The sequence below is a fragment of the Phoca vitulina genome, unplaced genomic scaffold (genome assembly GCF_004348235.1).
Source record: "Phoca vitulina isolate PV1807 unplaced genomic scaffold, GSC_HSeal_1.0 scaffold36, whole genome shotgun sequence".
Taxonomy (NCBI): Eukaryota; Metazoa; Chordata; class Mammalia; order Carnivora; family Phocidae; genus Phoca; species Phoca vitulina.
In genome coordinates, this window is record NW_022589739.1 from 16,946,264 (window position 1) to 16,960,869 (window position 14,606).

Below are 14,606 nucleotides of genomic sequence, written 5' to 3' on the forward strand. Positions count from 1 at the left end.
GGACTGGTTGGAATAGGGTCCCTCCTCCACCATCTTTTCCTGAACCAGAAATACTTATTTTTACTGTTCTTGTGTTTCCTACTTTTCATACTCTCACTTATGGTCTTTCCTTTCCACTCAAAGGGTCCCCTTTAATATTTCATGAAGGGCTGGTTTAGTGGTCATGAACTTTAGTTTTTGTTTGAGAAACTCTTTATCTCTCCTCCTATTCTGAATGATAGCCTTGCTGGAAAGAGTAGTCTTGGCTGTTGATTATTCCGTTTCGGCACTTGGACTATATTATATCACTCCCTTCTGGCTTGCAGTTTCTGCTGAAACATCTGATACTTACAGGGTTTCTCTTGTATATAGCTGTGTTTCCTCTTGCTGTTTTTACAATTTTTTTTGCTTTATCACTACGTTATGTCATTTTGATTACTATGTGTCTTGGTGTGGACTTACTTTGGCTGATTTTTTGCCGGGGGATCTCTGTGCCTCCTGGATCTTGCTACCTGTTTCCTTTGCCAGATTAGGGAAGTTTTCAGCTCTTAATTCTTCAAATAAATTTTCTGCCCCCTTTTCTCTCTCTTCTTTTGGGAACCCTACAATGTGAATGTTATTATGCTTGATGGACTCACTGAGTTCCCTAAGTCTATTCTCATGTTCATAAATCTTTTTTCCTCATTTGTTCAGTTTGATTGTTTTCCATTACTGTCTTCTAGTTCATTATATTGTTCCTCTGCTTTCAGCCTGCTATTTATTTTATCAAGTGTATTTTTATTGATTGTGTTCTTCAACTCTGAATGGTTCTTTATGTTTTCTATCTCTCTCAGGCATATTACTTGTATCTGTTTGCTTAGGTCTCTTCCTGTGTTTTTGTCCTGTTCTTTCATTTGTGACATATTCCTCTGTCTCCTCATTTTGCCTAGCTCTCTGTGTCTGTTTTTTTGTGTTAGGAAAGTCAGCTACATCTCTTATTCTTGAAAGTAGTGGGCAGGATGTGCACTTTTAAGTAGGTGAATTTTGTCCATTTTTGTTTTGTTTTGTTTTTTGGTAACTCTTTGAAAAAATAGGGTGGAATGTGCTTACTGCATTTCATCTGGAACAGAAGTTCCAGTAGCTGTACTTGATACTTTTGTACTCCCCAGGATCCTCTTACCTCTTTTGGTAGTTAGCCACATTTTAATACTTAGTAATTCTTGATATTACATTTTTCCTGTTCAAGTTACTGGTGTGCTATTCATGTCCTGACTGGACTCTGGCTGATATGCAATTTTTGGTAATGATAAAGCTTAGGGTATCACCATGAATGTGGATGGTGCAGGGACAATGAGCAAAGAAACTGAGGGGTTGGAAGGATCACCTACATCAGAGTTGAAGTCACAGAAGTAACAGGAGAGAGAAAGACGGTATGCCAGGATTCACCGACTCAGCACCTTTACCACATTATGCCGTGGACAAGAGGCATTTCAACAAATGAACCCAGCTCTGATAGACTATCCATTTTCAATCCTGAGTCAAACATTCTGCATGAAACAGCTGTCATTGTTGGGTAACATCAAGAACCCCACTCAGGGGTCAGGAAATCTAGTTCTAATTCCAGATTTATTATGTACATTCTAGCCTTATGACTTCAGTAATATATTTCCCTTATTTGAATCTAGGTTCAAAATACATTTCCTCATCTGTGAAATAGAAGGTTCATTTCTCTTCTGTTGCCCCCTTAGAAGGGCTGTAAAGGCAGTTTGTACACACCACATTATCTAAAATACCCATGCTAGAGATGAAGCCTTTCCACTTCCAGCTGCTCAGGTACATAGGTTCTACAGCAAAGCATGTCTTTTGTCCTTGCCCCTGCTCTGATCCAAGTCTTCTTTTGTTTCCCTTTGGACAATGCTACAGCCTACCATCCATCTCCCTGACAATTCTCCCTCATATACTTCCCAATGAGTCTTTCTAAAACAATAAATATATCCTCTAAAATCTACCATAGCTGCCCATTACACATTTAGGGATCTCTATGATCCAGCCTCAGTGAGTCTTACAGCCATACCTCCTCCTCACATAGCCCTCTCCTGTCCCCAAAGCATATCACTTTAGGAATCCACACAGGTTAGCTTGCTGATCTACAAACTTGTTATTTCTCATTTAGATTCCTTTGAATAAACTGTTACATCTACCCAGAATACCTTCTTTCCCCACCTTTGATTGGTAAAATAGTATTTTTTCCTCAAGGTAACATAAACACAATTCTGAGGACACAGATCTTCTTCACACAATAGGCAGTGGCCTTTCCCTTCACTGAGGTTCCACTGCATTTGACTTATTCTTCTCTGGAAGGAACTCACCACAATGGTTTTATACTCTGTTTTTAAACATGCTATGTCTCCTTCACTGGCCAGAAACATCTCTTAGGCAGGGCTACATATTATTTGCCCCTCTCTAGCACCCAGAAGAAGGCCTGGAATACAGTAGGTGCCCAGGGAACATTAAGTAGATTGCTAAGGTAGTGCATGGGGTTAAAATGTCAGCATGGTTTGCAATGAGGACAAATTTGAATTATATATGGAGACTATATAGTGTGTGTATGATTTATGAGACTATGTTTGAGAATGTAGGGGTACAGATATATGGTTTGTAAGGAAGAAGTGGTTTGTGTGTGTGCTCTGTGCATATGTGCCATACGAACACAGGAGAAACTTCCCAGGGCTTGCCCTCTCTACAACTTGGGTCCATACTCGTCTTCCATGGCATTGGCCTTAACTCCTCCCCACCCCAGCCCCTGCTTTCCTACCTTAATTGTACATCACTCTCCAGCCCATAGGCCCCTTGTTCAACAGCTTTCTCAAAGGACATCATGGTATTCTCAGGCCCCAGCTGTGGAAGAAAATAACATCAGTCACCATGCCTCAGGGTCTTTCCCCTCAATATCTCTTTTATGGCTGGGAGGGAGCCCAGTAATGAAAGGGCTTTAGGAAAATGAGTTTGGATCCCTTGGCTCTTTTTTCGAAGAGCCTGCCTATATTCTCCTCTACCCAGATTCTGGGACTTTGCTCATCTGAGGTAATGTCACTGGGCACAGTACAGAAAAATAAGTTAGGTGATTGGGTTCATATTCAACCTCTACAATTAACTCATTCTTATCATTTCAAGCCAACCCCTTTTCCTTTCCAGGGGTTACCATGCTTCTGAGGTCCCATTCTCTCACCCACACACCCCATGTATACCTCTACCCACCCATGCTCAGACCTACCATGGGTGCACCTCTATGTCCAAAGAAGTCTGGCTTGGGTCCCAATTTACCCTCTTCCTGAATGCAGGGAGAATAAATCCCCAGTGGCATAACATAGAGACATAAAAGGATAAGGAAAAAAGGCAATCCAATAGCCACCTGTAGAGCTGAAAAAGTTGGAAGAGAGAGAAGTGAGAACAAAGCAGAAGCGGAATGGAGAACCATCTCAAGCAACTAACTACCCAGCAGTAAATACCCAGTCTATTGGTTTCACTGACCCTGTGGACTGGCTGATTTACTCTCTATTTCTGTCACATCCCTGCTTATTTTCAGTGATTTTAAAGTATAGGGATATCCAAACATCAGCAATACCATTAAGAAAAAATTACTGGAACTCTAAATTTATAAAGGAATGAACTGTGAAGGACATAGGATGGAGAAAATGTTAAGGAATACCTTCTCAGAAGGAAGAGTAGTTTGGCTGGTTCTGAGAAAGCCCTGAAGCCTGTAAAGATAAGCCTAAAATGCCCATATTTAAGACACTGCAAAATAGTGGAAGGAGCACTAGTTGACAGAAATCTTAGTTCAAAGCCACAGTCTACCAGTTTCTAATTGTGTGACTAAGGACATGTTGCTTAACCTCTCTGCATCTTCATTTTCTTCATTCTGAAAAATGGAGGTTTCTTGCTGCTAAAATCTACCTCACAGAATTGATATAACAGTAACGAGTAATAATAGGTAATCAATAAATATTAGGTATTTGCTCCTCTTTCTCTCTCTCCTACACACCCCCACACACACACAGCCTGTCCACAATATCTGTTATCACTGGTCATTCCCCCAACACTTACTATTTTAGACCTCTGAGAATTTTACACATTTGCATATTTTTAAGTTACCACTTATGCTCCAATCACTTGCAAATCTAGATATCCAGCTCTAACCTCTCAACTTTGTGAGTATATTACATCTCTTGGTTCTTTCTCTGTCATAATATGTCATCTTGTATCTTCTGATTCTAGCTAAAATTTAGGAAATGAAAAAGAGTTCATTATTATCTCTTTTAAGATCCTGCCCCAGAAATATTGCCTAAAATTCACTTCCACTTACTCATACACGCATGTACAAGCACACAATGGCAAAAGTATCAATCCAGTCTTTCTTTTGCCTGCATCCTCCCACAAGTCAGGAAGCAAACACTACTTATTTAACCAAGAGTAAAAAGAGAGACAGTAAAGAAAGGAAGATCCTACTTTTTTAGTAAAGGTGCTGCGAGAAAATTTTATTCTCAAAACGACTTAGTATATAGCTCTGATTCTCTTTTGTTTCCATATTAGGAATGGAGAGGCAATCAGTGGCTGGGGCAGACATTTCTGCTTCTGCTGTGAGTCAGGGACTCACGGGACACTGCTTTGAATTACTAGGATGGAACAAGGGATATCTGGACCTATCATAAGTTCATTAGTTGAAACTAGTAATATCTGATACAAACTAAACTTACTGTGACTTGTACAATCACTCTGGTCAAATAAAATTAAAATGTACCTCTATTCTCACCCCACCCTTAATCCATTCCCAGACAATCTGTAACAACATAGAGAAAATTCTTATTTTTCTAGAAGAAGAATCCCTCTTAAGAAATGGCTAGGGAAATGCTAAGACAAGCCACATATGGTTGTGAGTTCGACCACAAAGAGCATGTAGGAGTAACAACCTAAATGAATTTCAAAGAGGTGTACTGGTAGCAATCTACCAAACTCGCATTTTGCTAAGTAGAGAACACAAGCTAAAGTCAAAGCTCAAAGAAACAGGTAAGATTCTACCACATGACATACCTTCTTCTTCCAAATGGATCAAGTAGAAGCCTACAGGCCAGGAAAGGATAACCATCACAGTTATGCTGCTCAGGTGCACGTAGGGAGCAAAGATCTGGGAGAAAGCCAAAAGTTAGGCTGAATACATCTAGATAGACAGTACTAGACCTATAGGATGATGCTTACCTGCAGTGACAGCCCAGCTGTCATCCACCTTTCTTGCCAGTACTTGCATAAAATCCACAAAAAAAATGAGCATATCAGAATCACTAGCAGAACCAGGATCTGGGGAAACAGAAAGAATCTCCTGACTTCTAGGCACTAGGACTGAATCAGAACTGTTCTTGGGAATTGTATATGTGTCCCAACAATGTCAGCGACCTCATTTCCTCATCCTTTTACTCTAACCATCTCGCAAATCTTCAATATGGAATGGAGCCAACCACTTACCTTCTCTGTGCATAAATAAGTCTTTGCTGGACAGCATGGCTGGGAAAAAAATTACTCAGCTATGTGGTCTGATGCCTTTACTAATTTATAATCTCCGGCCTCAACTGTGCCCTTAACATTGCTTAGCACCTTTCAACCAGCTTCAACAGTGGCCATTACAAACGTTCACTACTTTCCTATATGACTCAATACAATCACAAATAAATAGTATTTTGTACTTGCCTTTTCAATGTATGCCTTCCCCAACAGACTATAATGTTCACGATATCAAGGATGATGTTTATGATTATATCCTTACTGCCTTGCAGAATGTTTGGCACAGAGTAGGCGGCCAATAAATATTTGTTGAACAAAGGGAAACAAAAATCTGCCTGCCAGAACACTACACACTTCACAGAGAAAAAAACATTGAGACAAAGAAAACACAACTTTATCTCCTTAAATGTATAGTTTTTTTTACATCTGTACTGTCCCCTAAAGAGTGTTTAGTTACCTCCTTTCCATAATCTATTTATTAAAGTAATTGAATCCATAATTAAACCTTCTCATAAAATACCTCCAGGCTTTGCTGGCTTAAATGGCTAATTTACCAAACACTTAAGGAATAAATATTTCCAATCCTTAACAAACTCTTCCAGAGAATAGACAAAGAGGGAACATATTCTGACAGCCAACAAAACATTCATGCCCGAATTCAACAAGGACATTACAAAAAAGAAAAAGTACAGGTACACTTCAGACATAACTGCAGATTCAGTTCCAGATCACCACAATAAAGCCATTATTACAATAAAGGAAGTCAGATGAATTTTTTGCTTTCCCAGTGCATATAAAAGTTATGCTTACACTATACTATAGTCAATTAAGTGTACAATAGCATTATATCTTAAAAAACAACATATAGGGAGGAGGAGCAAGATGGTGGAGGAGTAGGAGACCTAAATTTCTTCTGGTCCCAGGAATTCAGCTAGATAGTTATCAAACCATTCTGAACACCTATAAACTGAACAGGAGATTGAAGAAAAGAATAGCAGCAATTCTATGAACAGAAAAGCAACCACTTTCTGGAAGGCAGGACATGCAGAAGAGTGAATCCGAGGTGATATTCAGGAAGATACACCGCAGGGGGAGGGAGCCTCCATCAGCCGGCTACCAGTAAGTGATAGAGCAGCAGAGCACAAAATCGGAACTTTTAGAAGTCTGCTCCACTGAGGGACATAGCTCCAGTGGCTAAGCGGGGTATGGAACCCTCACTGGGACAGTGTGGTCTCAGGACCCTTGGGGTCACATGAAGACCGAGGGTGCCTGAGTGCAGAACTCCCAGGTATCAAAGCAGGGAAGCCAGCTAAAAAGACGGAGCTGAGGAGTGGGCTCTCAGCTCGGAGTTGCCATAAACCGTGATCTGCGGCCCATTTGGGCCGCTGTTCATCGAGCCGGGACCCAACAAGCAGCAGATCCGGGGAGACTCCCCTTCTTCCCTGGGAGGAGTAGCACAGGAAAACGCTGCAGGAATCTGCTGGGTTTGGAGACTCCAAACGGGGTCATGTGCCAGAGACAAAAATGCTCAGTCACAAGCCGGGTGAGCTCGGAGAGTGGCCGGAGACCAGGGAGACAGGAGTGATGGACTGCTTTTCTCTGAGGGCTCACTGAGGAGTGTGGCCCTGAGTTCTTGGCTCCTCCAAGATGTTGGTTGAAAAAGGAAAAAAGAAAAATTCAATGTAAGTTTTTCGTTCTTTAAAATTTTGGGATACAGTTTCTTTTAACAGACCAAAATATACCCTAAATCTAGTGTATGGCTTTGTTCTAGTCTCCCACCTGATCACATTTTCTCCTTTTTTTAAAAAAATTTTTTTTCTTTTTTCAACCAACTTCTTATCTTATTGATTCCTTTTTTAAAATCTTTTTTTTTTTTTTTTTCCTTTTTTTCCCCCTGGTTTCGGGTCTCTTCTGATTTGTTTAGTGTATATTTTTCTGGGGCCTTTTAGCATTTTGTTCTCTCATTCATCTATTCTCCTCTGGACAAAATGACAAGATGAAAAAACTCACCTCAAAAACAAGAACAAGAGGGAGTTCCAACTGCCAGGGACTTAATCAATATGGACATTAGTAAGATGTCGGAACTAGAGTTCAGAATGACAATTATAAAGATACTAGCTGGGCTTGAAAAAAGCATGGAAGATACTAGAGAATCCCTTTATGGAGAAATAAAAGAACTAAAATCTAACCAAGTTGAAATCAAAAGGGATATTAATGAGGTGCAATCAAAAATGAAGGCTCTACCAAGATGTCCATCGAGAGAGAATGGATAAAGAAGATGTGGTATATATATACAATGGAATATTATGCAGCCATCAAAAAGAATGACATAAGTCAATCAGAGAGAGACATGTATCACATGACCTCACTGATATGAGGAATTCTTAATCTCAGGAAACAAACTGAGGGTTGCTGGAGTGGTGGGGAGTGGGAGGGATGGGGTGGCTGGGTGATAGACATTGGGGAGAGTATGTGCTATGGTGAGCACTGTGAAGTGTGCAAGACTGTTGAATCACAGATCTGTACCTCTGAAGCAAATAATACATTATATGTTAAAAAAAAAAAAAAAAAAGAAGAAGATAGCAGGGGGGGACGATTGAAGGGGGGGAAATTGGAGGGGGAGACGAACCATGAGAGACGATGGACTCTGAAAAACAAACTGAGGGCTCTAGAGGGGAGGGGGATGGGAGGATGGGTTAGCCTGGTAATGGGTATTTAAGAGGGCACGTTCTTTATGGAGCACTGAGTGTTATATGCAAACAATGAATCATGGAACACTACATCAAAAACTAATGATGTAATGTATGGTGATTAACATAACATAGTAAAAAAAATGGAGGCTCTAACTGCTAGGATAAATTAGGCAGAAGAGAGAATTAGTGATATAGAAGACAAAATGATGGAGAATAAAGAAGCTGAGAAAAAGAGACATACACAACTACTGGATCATGAGGGGAGAATTCAAGAGATAAGTGATACCATAAGATAAAACAATATTAGAATAATTGGGATCCCAGAAGAAAGAGAGGGGGGGGCAGAAGGTATATTGGAGCAAATTATAGCTGAGAACTTCCCTAATATGGGGAGGGAAACAGGCATCAAAATCCAGGAGGCATAGAGAACCCCCCTCAAAATCAATAAAAATAGGTCAACATCCCAACATCTAATAGTAAAACTTGTAAGTCTCACAGACAAAGAGAAAATTATGAAAGCAGCTCGGGACAAGAGGTCTGTAACCTACAACAGCAGAAACATTAGATTGGCAGCAGACCTATCCACAGAGACCTGGCAGGCCAGAAAGGACTAGCATGATATATTCAGAGCACTAAATGAGAAAAATATGCAGCCAAGAATACTATAACCAGCTAGGCTGTCACTGAAAATAGGAGAGATAAAAAGCTTCCAGGACAAAAACTAAAAGAATTTGCAAACACCAAACCAGCCCTACAAGAAATATTGAAAGGGGTCCTCTAAGCAAAGAGGGAGCCTAGAAGTAACATAAACCAGAAAGGAACAGAGACAATATACAGTAACAGTCACCTTACAGGCAATACAATGGCACTGAATTCATATCCTTCAATAGTTACCCTGGGGGCCCCTGGGTAGCTCAGTCATTAAGCGTCTGCCTTTGGCTCAGGTGATGATCCCAGGGTCCCGGGATCGAGCCCCGCATTGGGCTCTCTGCTCCGCGGGAAGCCTGTTCTTCCTCTCCCACTCCCTCTGCTTCTGTTCCCTCTCTTGCTGTGTCTCTCTCTGTCAGAAACTAAATAAAATCTTTAAAAAAAAAAGTTACCCTGAATGTAAACGGGCTAAATGCCCCAATCAAAAGACAGAGGGTATCAGACTGGATAAAAAAACCTGACCCATCGATATGCTGTCTGCAAGAGACTCATTTTAGACCCAAAGACACCTCCAGATTGAAAGCGAGGGGGTGGAAAACCATTTACCATGCTAATGGACATCAGAAGAAAAGCTGGGGTGACAATCCCTACATCAGACAAATTAGATTTTAAACCAAAGACTATAATAAGAGATGAGGAAGGACACTATATCATACTTAAAGGGTCTATCCAACAAGAAGATCTAACAATTTTAAACATCTATGCCCCTAACATGGGAGCAGTCAATTATATAAGCCAATTAATAACAAAATCAAAGAAACACATTGAGAATAATACAATAATAGTTGGGGAATTTAACACCTCCCTCACTGAAATGGACAGATCATCTAAGCAAAAGATCAACAAGGAAATAAAGGTTTTAAATGACACACTGGACCAGATGGACTTCACAGATATAATCAGAACATTCCATCCCAAAGCAACAGAATACACATTCTTCTCTAGTGCACATGGAATATTCTCCAGAATAGATCACATCCTGGGTCACAAATCAGGTCTCCACTGGTACCAAAAGACTGGGATCATTCCCTGCATATTTTTGGACCACAATGCTTTGAAACTAGAACTCAATCACAAGAGGAAAGTTGGAAAGAACTCAAATACATGGAAGCTAAAGAGCATCCCACTAAAGAATGAATTGGTCAACCAGGAAATTAAAGAAGAATTTAAAAATATTCATGGAAACAAATGAAAATCACTACTGTTCAAAATCTTTGGGATGCAGCAAAGGCAGAGTATAGAGCAATACAAGCCTTTCTCAAGAAACAAGAAAGGTCTCAAATACACAACCTAACCGTACACCTAAAGGAGCTGGAGAAAGAACAGCAAATAAAGCCTAAACCCAGCAGGAGAAGAGAAATAGTAAAGATCAGAGCAGAAATCAATGAAATAGAAACCAAAAAACAGTAGAACAGATCAACAAAACTAGAAGGTGGTTCTTTGAAAGAATTAATAAGATTGATAAACCCCTGGCCAGACTTATCAAAAAGAAAAGAGAAAGGATCCAAATAAATAAAATCATGAATGAAAGAGGAGAGATCACAACCAACACCAAAGAAATACGAACAATTATAAGAACATATTATGAGCAACTATATGCCAGCAAATTAGACAATTTGGAAGAAATGGCTGCTTTCTTAGAGACGTATAAACTACCAAAACTGAAACAGGAAGGAACAAAAAACCTGAACAGACCCATAACCACTAAGGAAATTGAAGCAGTAATCAAAAATCTCCCAACAAACAAGAGCCCAGGGACAGATGGCTTCCCAGGGGAATTCTACCAAATATTAAAGAAGAATTAATACCTAATTCTTCTGAAACTATTCCAAAAAATAGAAATGAAAGTAAAACTTCCAAACTCATTTTATAAGACCAGCATTACCGTGATCCCAAAAATGGACAAAGACCCCATCAAAAAGGAGAATTACAGACCAATAACCCTGATGAACATGGGTGCAAAAATTCTCACCAAAATCCTAGCCAATAGGATCCAATAGTACATTAAAAGGATTATTGACCACGACCAAGTCGGGTTTATTCCTGGGCTGCAAGGTTGGCTCAACATCTGCAAATCAATCAATGTGATACAATACATTAATAAAAGAAAGAACAGGGGCGCCTGGGTGGCTCCGTTGGTTAAGTGGCTGCCTTCGGCTCAGGTCATGATCCCAGGGTCCTGGGATCGAACCCCGCATTGGGCTCCCTGCTCAGCAGAGAGCCTGCTTCTCCCTTTCCCTCTGCCTGCCACCCTGCCTACTTGTGCTATCTCTCTGTCAAATAAAGAAATTAAAAAAAAAAACTTTAAAAAAAATAAATAGAAAGAACAAGAATCATATGATCCTCTCAGTAGATGCAGAAAAAGCATTTGACAAAGTACAGCATCCTTTCTTGATAAAAAACTCTTCAGAGTGGGGGCGCCTGGGTGGCTCAGTTGGTTAAGCGACTGCCTTCGGCTCAGGTCATGATCCTGGAGTCCCTGGATCGAGTCCCACATCAGGCTCCCTGCTCGACAGGGAGTCTGCTTCTCCCTCTGACCCTCCCCCCTCTCATGTGCTTGCTCTCTCTCATTCTCTCTCTCTCAAATAAATAAATAAAATCTTAAAAAAAAAAAAAAAACTCTTCAGAATATAGGCATAGAGGGTACATACCTCAATATCATAAAAGCCATCTATGAAAAACCCACAGCGAATATCATTCTCGATGAGGATAAACAGAACTTTTCCCCTAAGGTCAGGAACATGGCAGGGATGTCCACTATCACTGCTATTCAACACAGTACTAGAAGTCCTTGCCTCAGCAATCAGACAACAAAAAGAAATAAAAGGCATCCAAACCAGCAAGGAAGAAGTCAAACTCTCACTGTTTGCAGATGATATAATGCTTTATGTGGAAAGCCCAAAAGACTCCACCCCAAAACTGCTAGAACTCATACAGGAACTCAGTAAAGTGGCAGGATATAAAATCAATGCACAGAAATCAATGGCATTAAACTGTGAAAAGAGCCAAGATGTCCATCGACAGATGAATGGATAAAGAAGATGTGGTGTATATATGCAATGGAATATTATGCAGCCATCAAAAGGAATGAGATCTCGCCATCTGCAACGATGTGGATGGAACTGCAGGATGTTATGCTGAGCGAAATAAGTCAATCAGAGAAAGACATTTATGATATGACCTCACTGATATGAGGAATTCTTAATCTCAGGAAACAAACTGAGGGTTGCTGGAGTGGTGGGGGGTGGGAGGGATGGGGTGGCTGGGTGATAGACATTGGGGAGGGTATGTGCTATGGTGAGCACTGTGAATTGTGCAAGACTTGAATCACAGACCTGTACCTCTGAAACAAATAATACAATATATGTTTAAAAAAAAAAAAAGAAGAAAAAGATAGCAGGAGGGGAAGGGTAAAGGGGGGGAATCAGAGGGGAGACGAACCATGAGAGACAATGGACTCTGAAAAACAAACTGAGGGTTCTAGAAGGGAGGGGGTGGGAGGATGGGTTAGCCTGGTGATGGGTATTAAAGAGGGCACATTCTGCATGGAGCACTGGGTGTTATACACAAACAATGAATCATGGAACACTACATCAAAAACTAATGATGTAACGTATGGTGATTAACCTAACAATAAAAAATTTTTAAAAAAGAAAAAGCAATCAATGGCATTTCTATACACCAACAAGACAGAAGAAAGAGAAATTAAGGAGTCGATCCCATTTACAACTGAACCCAAAACCATAAGATACCTAGGAATAAATCTAACCAAAGAGGCAAAGAATCTGTACTCAGAAAAACCACAGAATACTCATGAAAGAAATTGAGGAAGACACAAATTCTATGCTCATGGATTGGAAGAACAAATATTTTGAAAATGTCTAAGCTACCTAGAGCAATCTACACATTTAATGCAATCCCTATCAAAATACCATCAACTTTTTTCAAAGAAATGGAAATTTGTATGGAACCAGAAAAGACTCCAAATAGCCAGAGGAATGTTGAAAAAGAAAAAGAAAGCTGGTGGCATCACAATTCTGGACTTCAAGCTCTATTACAAAGCTATAATCATCAAGACAGTCTGGTACTGGCACAAAAACAGACACATAGATCAATGGAACAGAATAGAGAGCCCAGAAATGGACCCTCAACTCTATGGTCAACTCATCTTTGACAAAGCAGGAAAGAATGTCCAATGGAAAAAAGATAGTCTCTTCAACAAATGGTGTTGGGAAAATTGGACAGCCACATGCAGAAGAATGAAACTGGACCATTTCCTTACACCACACACAAAAATAGACTCAAAATGGATGAAAGACCCCAGTGTGAGACAGGAATCCATCAAAATCTTTGCAGAGAACACAGGCAGCAACCTCTTCAACCTCAGCCACAGCAACTTTTTCCTAGAAACATCCCACAGGCAAGGGAAGCAAGAGCAAAAATGAACTAGTGGGACTTCATCAAGATAAAAAGCTTTTGCACAGCAAAGGAAAGAGTCAACAAAACCAAAAGACAACGACAGAATGGGAGAAGATATTTGCAAATGACATATCAGATAAAGGGCTAGTATCCAAAATCTATAAAGGACTTATCAAACTCAACACCCAAAGAACAAATAATCCAATCAAGAAATGGGCAGAAGACATGAACAGACATTTTTCCAAAGAAGACATCCAAATGGCCAACAGACACATGAAAAAGTGCTCAACATGGCTCGGCATCAGGGAAATCCAAATCAAAACCTCAACGAGATACCACCTCACGCCAGTCAGAATGGCTAAAATTAACAAGTCAGGAAACGACAGATGTTGACGAGGATGCGGAGAAAGGGGAACCCTCCTACACTGTTGGTGGGAATGCAAGCTGGTGCAGCCACTCTGGGAAACAGTACGGAGGCTCCTCAAAAAGTTGAAAATGGGGACGCCTGGGTGGCTCAGTCGGTTAAGCGTCTGCCTTCGGCTCAGGTCATGATCCCAGGGTCCTGGGATCGAGTCCCACATCGGGCTCCCTGCTCCGTGAGGAGCCTGCTTCTCCCTCTGCCTCTGTCTCTCTCTCTGTCTCTCATGAATGAATAAATAAAATCTTTAAAAAAAAAAAAAAAAAGTTGAAAATAGAGCTACCCTACAACCCAGCAATGGCAGTACTGGGTATTTACCCCAACGATACAAATGTAATGATCCAAAGGGGCACCTGCACCCCAATGTTTACAGCAATATTCACAACAGCCAAACTATGGAAATAGCCTAGATGTCCATCAACAGATGAACAGATAAAGAAGATGTCATATATATATATATTTATTTATATATATATATATATATATATTTATATATATATATACACACACATATACATACACACACACACACACACACACACAGGAATATCATGCAGCCATCAAAAAATTGAAATCTTGCCATTTGCAACGACGTGGATGGAACTAGAGGGTATTATGCTAAGTGAAATAAGCCAATCAGAGAAAGACAATTATCTTATGATCTCACTGATATGAGGAATTTGAGAAACAAGACAGAGGATCATAGGGGAAGGGAGGGAAAAATGAAACAGGATGAAACCGGAGGGGGAGACAAACCATAAGAGACTCTTAATCTCCGGAAACAAACTGAGGGTTGCTGCAGTGGAGGGGGGTGGGAGGGATGGGGTGGCTGGGTGATGGACATTGGGGAGGGTATG

The 14,606-nt window shown here is 40.4% G+C and overlaps 1 protein-coding gene across 1 annotated transcript in view; it reads right to left on the bottom strand.

Annotated features, from left to right (window-relative positions):
• The window catches only part of GDPD4 (glycerophosphodiester phosphodiesterase domain containing 4), a 109,581-nt gene that overhangs the window by 73,093 nt on the left and 21,882 nt on the right, over nt 1–14,606 (bottom strand). The window contains exons 5-9 of the mRNA XM_032426872.1: nt 5,212–5,310; nt 5,047–5,140; nt 4,156–4,233; nt 3,233–3,378; nt 2,774–2,856 (exon numbers count right to left, since the gene is read on the bottom strand). Coding sequence (XP_032282763.1) covers nt 2,774–2,856; nt 3,233–3,378; nt 4,156–4,233; nt 5,047–5,140; nt 5,212–5,310 — 500 coding nt within the window. The remainder of the gene's footprint in view (nt 1–2,773; nt 2,857–3,232; nt 3,379–4,155; nt 4,234–5,046; nt 5,141–5,211; nt 5,311–14,606) is intronic.